General features: G+C 37.9%; 1 protein-coding gene across 1 annotated transcript; it reads right to left on the bottom strand.

Moving 5' to 3' along the window:
* Nucleotides 1–1,155: 1,155 nt before the first annotated feature.
* Nucleotides 1,156–8,645, bottom strand: ZNF770 (zinc finger protein 770). Its single transcript, XM_008591276.1, has 2 exons — nt 8,599–8,645; nt 1,156–4,506 (listed from the first exon to the last, which is right to left on the bottom strand). The coding sequence occupies exon 2, from the start codon at nt 4,448–4,450 to the stop codon at nt 2,339–2,341; it is 2,112 nt and encodes a 703-aa protein (XP_008589498.1). The 5' UTR covers nt 4,451–4,506; nt 8,599–8,645; the 3' UTR covers nt 1,156–2,338.
* Between the last annotated feature and the right edge of the window lie 658 nt (nt 8,646–9,303).

Here is a 9,303-nt window from a genome sequence, read left to right as displayed (position 1 = left end):
TTATCTTAAAATTATAGGCCTTATTACAGTACAAAACAAGAAACAATAAATCTAACTCAGCTAGCCAATCAAAGTACTTTAGTAAATAATCATGCTACATCCTAGAACCACCCAAGCAAAAAAAATTTTTTTAGTTCTCTTTAAAGATATTTATAAACTGTACTTTTCAGAAAACCAAAGTAATTGATTCAACAACACTAAGAGTTTTAGCATGCAGCAAACCATCATTTAACATTTAATATTTAATCTTCTTAACATGGATGTATACATTATTTTCATTCCTATAGTTTCCGTAAGAAGCTTGCAATGATAATAAAGGTAAATAAGTGTTTTATTACAGGTACTTCAAATAGCACTACAGTACATCCTTGACAAAATTTTTACAATATCCCAACTTTCAATATGAAACAGCTTAAAAAACACGGGCAAAAAAACAAGTTTAGTCGCATCACTTAGGCAAATAGTCTCATAATCATACAAGCACATCGCTGTTAGGACTCTCCCTGTTTAGGTTGAGAAAGACGTACATAAGACATTTCCTTCAAACAAAATTATATAAATTGTTAGGAAAATGCCAAAATCCATAATTTCAGACATATTAAGGAAAAAATGGGAACTTTTATTCTTGGAAAGTATAAGGTAGTTATTCTTTGCTTTTACAGAACAGATGTGTCCTTGAAAAGTTTTGTGTAAAACAAATCCTGTAAACCATTATCTTGCTTGCACTGGAGAAATATATCTCAAGGAAAACTACGAGAAATTATTCTTTAAAGCATGTAATTCTCCTCTGCTTTAGCTGGATGTCTCTATTACTTAAAAAATAAGCACATTTGTACATCACTGGGTATTTTACTCATACTGACATGTTTCATCTCTGCAATTAAACTCAAGTTACTGAAAATTCATTTGTGGCAAAAGCAAGCAGACCAACCCCCCCGCCGCCCCCCCCAAAAAAAACCCAGTTCTTAGAATATGATGCAAAACTTGCAATTGTTCACTTATCCACATTCTTAATTGAGGGCTTTTCACTATATTTAAGTGTGTTAGGATAAATACCCACCTGCTCTTTTCACCTTAGAAACATAATGGTTAATTTCTTTTATTGCTAGAAAATGTCATTCTTAAAGACTTTATAAATAATGGCAAATATGATGGACAATTGGTGATTATGAAATAAGTTTAGAATTAAATATTTCCCAAATTACGACAGTTCTGTTTAGAGGAATGATATCCTTAACTTTATAAGCATCTTATTCCTATACCGGAATGGTTATCTAATTAAAAAAAAAATATGGATCAAAATAACATTCCTTAGCATTAGTCTTGCAAAAACATAGAAGAATAAAATCTAAAACTAAACCTAGTAATTTCCATTTCATCCAATTTAGTAGAATGGGCTTAGGTAAGTCATAGGACTACTCAACTAGAGGCATCAAAAGAAAGTTTTACTAAAGTAAAAGTCTTATGGAGATAAAGATCTCTCAGTGAAAGTCTTAAGTCTATGACTACTGTTGTCAACCATTAACAAATAGATGAACTTCATTTATTCCTCTGAAAAGATAAAACTGTGTACATATTATCAAAAAGATGGTGACACTCAGAAAATATTCCTGATAAGCAAATATGGTAAATGTATATGGGTGTATCCTTGCCTCTTCCCTTTTAAATTCTTTTGGGAAAGACAGCAGCAGCCTGAGCAAAAAAAGAATCCTCATCTCCTGAGGAAAAGAAGGTGAAATGACCACATAGTCCTATGAATAAATAGCTTTGAAAAGATCATAGAAAATAATGCTATTTTTCTCATCCATTTTCACTTTTATTGCCTATTTTCTTAAACTTTTAAGAAAAAAAACTTAATGCAATTTGAGCTGTAGGTAGACAAAATTATACTTTCATGTGAAATGTAAAATAAATGAAATATAGTGGGGCTATTTGCTGCAGCTAAAAGCCAATTTTTGACTATTTGTCTTTTGAGTATATCTAAAAAGGAGATGGTATGTCTTAAGGAATAATTCCTTTAAATAATGAGGCTGAGTTATCTGAAGAGAATCATGGATTTATAACTTTCAAAACAACCAAAGTATACGTTTATAATATTAAAGTAAAATAAATTCTTACTTTATGGCACCAAATAATGTTCTTACTTATAAAAATTCGATTGTTCCTAAAGCACTATGGATTTTCTATGTATCTTACCTCTTCCTTACTATGCAGGACAAGCAACTGCCTATGAAATCACTCAATCTACTATAGGCATTTTGATAAAAATGCATTTCAAATGATACAGGCCTTAAGAACAAGATCACCAAAGACCACAAATGCATTAGTGGTTAGATTGTTACATAGTCGAATCCAACACAACTTTCTCTTGAGGTCGTTCTTTAAAGTGAGTAAGTTGATGTCTCTTCCAGTGAGGAGCCTGTCTGAATGTTTTGCCACAAACTGAGCATTCAAATGGCTTCTGCCCCGCATGAATTAGATAGTGTCTTTCCAGTTTAGATGGAGATCGAAAACTTTTAGAACACACACTGCATTGGTAAAGGAGGCCATCATTTCTCTCGGAACGCCCTGAGTAACTACAACAATGATGGCTCTGCTCTGATTCCAAAAGCGCACTAGACAGATAGGGCTGCCTGTTCCTACAGTGGGTACCGAGAATGAAATCCTCTGTTTCTGCCTTAACTTCTATTTCCGATATTTGATCTGACTTTGAGACATCATATCTTTGAAAACCAAGAGCCTGACATTGCTGCGAAGCATTATAGTTAATATCATCACCTGAATGAATGAAAAGTTTGTTCAAATTTCCAAATTCTACTTGGCAAAGAGATCTTCTATAAGGAATCTTTTCAATATGAGTTAGCTTATGTCTTTTTAAATGAGCTGACTGTCTAAAAGATTTCCCACAAACATTACAGCCAAAAGGTCTCTGTCCAGTATGAATTAAATAGTGTCTTTGTAGTTTGGATATAGAAGGAAATACTTTCTCACATTTGTCACAAGGACACATCTTATGTCCAGTATGTATGTTTTCATTTGGAACTGAAAAACCACACTGAAGCACTTCACAGCTATTAAAGAATTCCTCGCCTGCTGGACCATAGATTGGTAAGTCTTTATTGTTCACGGAATTATCCATAGTTAACATGCTTTCTGTTGTAAAGATACCTTTCAAGTTTTTCCCCACATTTTGGCTCTGGAATTGCTTTTGCCAAGAAAATGGCAAAGTCAATGTTTTCTTCTTTTTATTACTAACTGTCTTATATGTTCCATATCTGCCAAGAGAACCCATAAATGTTCTCTGGGTTTGTTCAGAGTTCTGTTCACTAGAAATAAGATCGCAATTTTTTAAGAAGCTATTTTTAAAAACACTTTTCTCAGATCTAAAGTTATCTAATTTTTTACCCCCAGCACGTTTAAGCTTGGCTAAGATTTTTTTAACAGTGGTTTTATAGTTGTAGCTTCTTTTGAGCCTGTTTGGAATTTTGCCACCTCTGGCAGGAAAACACTTGTGTCCATTGAGAATCTGCTCTGATTCAAAACACTCTTCACACTCTGGACATTGAAAAGGAACGATGTAAATAGAGTGGACATCAAGTGGATTATTCTCCTCAGATTCACCCATATCACCATTTTCGAGACCATCTGGTTTTGCATTTAATTTACTAGTCAGGGGGCATGATTCTGGACTCTTCAACTTTAATGAAAGAGTCTGAAAAGTCTTATTCCTAGTATGGATTTGTTTATGCTTCAGAAGTTTGCTTTGAATCTTAAATCCCTTTTGACAAAAGCAACATTGAAAAGGTCTTTCTTCTGAATGTGTGAGCTGGTGGATTTTTAAATGAGTTGACTGTCGGAAAGATTTACTGCACAGGACACATTTAAAAGGCCTCTGGCCAGTATGAATAAGTGCGTGCCTATCAAGTTTTGATTGTGATGGAAACATCTTGCCACAGATTGTACATGCATGAACATTCTTTCTTCTCTTTGTAGTGCTGTGTGTGGGATCAGACTTAGAGCATGGGTGCAATGCCCATCTCTCCTCTGTGGTAAAAGTACTATACATTCCATACACTGGCTTTTCTTGCTTGGCCTCCAGCAATCTTCTGACCTGTTTAACATCATTCTGATAGGTTTCATTATGAAGTTGTTGGTGCTTCACAAATGTCTTCAGATTTTTAAAGTGGCGTTGACAAATACTACATTTAAAAGGCAGATTATGAGTTAGTTGATGCCTCTCCAGATGAACTAGTTGTCTAAAGGTTTTATGACACACATCACATTCAAATGGCTTTTGACCAGTATGAATGAGATAATGCCTAGCTAATTTTGATGGTGTTTCAAAGTGCTTGAAGCAAATATTGCAAATATATGGCCTGTTTCTAGGTAGTTTGTTGGTTACTACACACTGTTGAATCTTTAGCATTTTTAAATTGTTTTCAGCCATCATATTCTTCAGTGATATACTCTGATGAGCTCCATAGTGTTCTTAGACTCCACAGAGGTCTAAAAATTAAAAATAAAAGTGTATTAATTAAAAAATTCCTTATTCATATGAAAAGAAATAATTTGTCTTTTGGCTAAAGATATTAAGGGTAAAGGAAAATCTGTACTTTTCCTGTGTTTACAAGTTAATAACTATTTTATATGAATACTTTAGAATTATAAAACTACTTTCACATGTACAGAGATATGAGTTTTTAAAAGAAATATCTAAAAATTGATATAATTTTAACCTATTTTTCTTTAGAGGGTGGCCAGTACAGGGATCCGAATCCTTGACCTTGGTGTTATCAACACAGGTGCTCTAACCAACTTGACCTAACCAGCCAGCCCTATGCTATTTTTCTAATTGAGATTACATTACAAAGTAATTTTAAAAAGTATTTAGTGTTAAGAAATTTAGTGAATTTCTTAACACTAAATAGACCTTTTAATTCCAATTTTCCTATTTCACTATTAAGTAGATTTTCCTAACCAGCCAGCCCTATGCTATTTTTCTAATTGAGATTACATTACAAAGTAATTTTAAAATGTATTTAGTGTTAAGAAATTTAGTGAATTTCTTAACACTAAATAGACCTTTTAATTCCAATTTTCCTATTTCACTATTAAGTAGATTTTTCAATATTTAGTTGCTTTGTCGTTTCTTTAAAAAATTGGGCTAGAAAGGTAAAGTATATAGGAATTAAAATGTAATACTAAAAATAAGATGCATTTGCATTTAAATTATAGCACATTGTAGACATGCTGAGAATAAAATGTTTTACTTATCAAAGTTGGATTTCTTAGCCACAACGTTAACATTATTTACTCTCAATTACTTCTTTAACTAACAAGGACAACGAGGATAAAGTTCTCAGAAGACCTGGGTTCTAGTACTGCATTTGCCACTGTAGGAGCTTATTGATAGAAAGAAGGAAATACAGATTCCTCATGTGTAAAATGGGGAAAATATCTCTTGGACTGCCTACCACACCAAGTTGTTATGAGAATCAATGGATCATATGAATGTGTTTGAAAACTGTGAAGTAACATATAAATGCAAGGTATTATACAGTTGAACACTAATCAAATTTTAAAACCTTATCCCTATCTCTTCAATAATATTTTAGGGGTTCTAACTAAAAGATAAACACCCTGACTAAATTTACAGTTCTTTTTATTTCTCTTTTCCACTTTGTTGTGGAATTCCTAAAAGACAAATACAGAGACTATGAGGTCGACAAACTGGTTATATACTTATCTATGACTAAGTAACTGAAAGTTGAGTGTGGTTCACTGGTCCTAATATAATAAGAGGGTCATTTTGGTCTTAGAATATAAAGATAAAAATGACTTCTGTATATACCTCTGTAAGACATGTACAAAAAGTTTAACAGGAATTTTCACAACCATCTTACATCCTATCTTCTCTTTTATCAAAGAAGCCAATTTTCTTCTCGTTTTTCTTCTACTACTACATTGCACTTAAATAAGGGAGTCAGAAATTTAAAAAAAAAAGCTGTACTAGTGCTAGCTCTCTCATTCTAATGTACTTGTTTCTTTTAGTTGAGATCAGAGAGTTGATAAGTCTACCAGAAACTCAAAAGTTCTTTTGTCAGCTGATGTGGCAAACCTCCAACATATACTTGGTTTACTGTCTTCTTCTAGGAGACATCTTAAACACGAAATTATGAACACACCCACTGTGGTTCTCCTTAGCAATATGAATTCGAAACAGAAAAAAAAATTACTTACTGAGCAAATACTGGTTTTGTCACAGTGTTTTTCAAACTGCAGGTCACTACTCATTAATGGAGTGTGAAGTCAATTTAGTGTATGATGATCAACATTTTGTAAATAAAATAGAAAGTATCAGAGCACATACCATATAGCAAGAATAAATATTGTCGTGTGAAACTTTTTTAGGAAGATGCAAAAAAAGTCTGTGAAAGCTGTTCCTAACACCTCTTCACACAACACTAAACGGGAACATACAACAAATCACTTTATTCTAAGTGGCCAAGTAATCTATTAGGGTGATAAAGATAGGGGCCCATGAGATGAGACAAGATTACCAAGGAAAGCAACAGTGTCTGGTTTACTTCACTTGGCCCACATTACCCCAAAATATTTACCAAAAGAAATCATCTAGTTAGAGGCCAAATTGAAAATACCATACTAATCTATGCAAAATAAAATAATCTGACAGCCACTACATTAATTTATAAAATACACCATATAACCCAGATATCCATTTTAGCAACAATCAGCTGTTGGTCCTATGAATATGCATTTTCATTACACTGAGTTAGAGAAATTACAGGCAAGCAACCTCCAAAATCCCTAAACATGCTGACACAGAGCAAGAGCAATGAGGATTAAACTAAGTCATGAATCCAGTGAACTGCCAAGAACTTGGCAATATATTTAATTCCTGCGGAGCAATTAAGTGTCAAGGTAGTCAATCAGGAAAATGAGCCAAACAAATAATTAAGTCTTTATTCCCTTCTGCAACAGTGCAAGCAAGAAGCAAAAAGAGGCACTGGCTCCCCTGTGGTCCATTAAAGAGGACACTAGGTGAGGGTCAGGTGGATGGAATGCACATGAGGGAATCCCCTCACTGCAAAGGAACCCCTAAAAAAAGTCTCTGTCCTCTTATGGATCCTCAGGCCAGGGAAGAGAGGGGAACAGCTAGGAGTGGAAAGGACCTAAGTCAAAATGGAGAAAAGTGCCTCAGCCAGGGTCCCTGATAAGAGGGCCTCTAAATGGAGGTACCTAGGCCAGAAAATAGTTATATTATCAGCATGGCTAGTGGGAGGGAAGGGGTCAGACCTTCACTGCAACTCACTCCAAAAAATTGCAATGCACTGGACATGCAGTAAGTCGTGTGAGAGGGCAGCTTCCCCCCATGAGGCCAGCCATTAATTGTCTAAGGTTAGGTCTGAATGATCACACATAGTATTTTGCTCTAGACCTGAACTCTGATTATAACAGGGATTGGCTACCTGCACAGAAAAGGGTCAATGGCTGATCACCCATCACTAGCACTAAGACTGGATGTTACGGTCACTTGCCTCCCCACCATGTGAGAAAGTACTTACTGGGAACCCTATATTGTTAGAACCACTGGTGACAAGTGGTGATCTCATGTCCTATTTATAAGTGTCAGGTCAGGGATTCCCACCGCTCCCTGTACAGTCCCCAGTGTATGCATACAAGGGTGCACATAGAGCTCCAAATCCCATTTCAACTGATTTTCTGTTCTATCCACCGACTTTGTTGTTGTTAAAAACATTTTTTAAGAAAACTAAGACTGTGTAATTTTTCTTATGTTAAACTGAAATAAAAAATAAGACGGTAGATCTGCTCAATGGTTCAACCCGGAAAATATCATGAGAAGAGCAAGACACATTCCTTCAGAAGACTGTAAAAATTGACCTCGATAAAATCCAATACTGCCTCAAGGCTGGAAGCCTGTTGATTTTCTTGTCTTAACTAACACCATTAAAGCGAAGTGAGGATAGCACGTAAGTGAACAAGAAACGAAAAACCGGAGAGAAACATAACAACTCCCAGTTGGGGGATAACGTCTGGCGGCATTTATCACAGCCTTTCCCTCTTCCTAGTTTCTGCCCCACACCTCCCGCCCCACTCTCTTGGCCTTGACCCTCACCTCTCCTTCTCAGTGGGACTATACTGCACAAACGACACTGACATCTAGTCCTCGCCCTAATCGCCCACAACCATTAACCACCAAGGGGTCGAGCCGGGTCCAGAGACTGCATAATCCCACACCAGGAAAGGAAGGGCAAGGGTGAAAACTGCTTTGGCCGCAGCCACACACACACACACACACATACACCAGTGCCACATGTGACACGACCCACAGCAGGGAAAAAGCAACCCTCCTGTACCTTCCTCTCAAGTGATTCCCGCTCTGCATTAAACGCATTCAAGAGGTGGGGACAAGAGAAAGGAAAAGAAGCTGGAGGAGCTGAGGTCGTGGCGCCCCTGCCCAGGGTCCCCGGGCACTTTGGCGGGATTGAGGCAGGCCTGACCTCCCCAGGGGTCGCCCCACCTCGCCCGCGTGTTCCTGAAGCCCTCCTCACGCACCTGGACCTGGCAAGGGCCCGGCAGCCGCGCATATCAGGGCCCAGGCGCCGCGAAGGTAGCGAGCGCAAGTCCTCAGGGCCGGCGCGGCGACGGGCTGAGCGCGCAGGCGCGGCGCTAGGGAGCGCCCAGGGACGCGGTCCGGCTGGAAACAGGCTCTCTTCATCTCGGGGCCGTTTTCAGCTCCGCACTGCCCAACGTTCCCAGGGGACGGGGACTCCAGAGGCGCACCCTCAACCCTAGCGCCGCTCGCCCGTACCGCAATTGCGGGAGAGGGAGAATAGGGTGAAGAAGGGCACATTTTGCATCTAAACCTCAATTAGGGAAACCTTGTTGCCCCGACCTGTGGGCTCAAGGCCAACTGGAAACTGGCAAGTCAGCATTCAAAGCCCACTCCCCTAGTTCTCTAACGCAGAGGGCCGGTGATAACAAAGCGCCGTGTATTAAGGGCTTGCTGTGCCAGGACTGTCCTCAGCACTTTGCACATTGCCAAAGTAAATATAGCGTAGAGGTCAGGGGCGTGGGCTTTGTGCTCAGACATAACTGGGCTCCACTCCCGGCTCTGCCGATGGCCTGCCCGCGGCGGACCTGGTTAACCTTGCTTGGCCTCATTCGTTGGATGTATTTTGGTTGTCTGCAACGTACAAAGCCCTGTGCTCAGCGTCTTAAGTTTCTTCAGACTGCTCTGACAATTAGATAAAATGCTTG

The sequence above is a fragment of the Galeopterus variegatus genome, unplaced genomic scaffold (genome assembly GCF_000696425.1).
Source record: "Galeopterus variegatus unplaced genomic scaffold, G_variegatus-3.0.2 Scaffold6804, whole genome shotgun sequence".
NCBI lineage: Eukaryota > Metazoa > Chordata > Mammalia > Dermoptera > Cynocephalidae > Galeopterus > Galeopterus variegatus.
The sequence above is the reverse complement of the archived record's forward strand: the minus strand, read 5'-3'. Positions and strand labels throughout refer to the sequence as shown.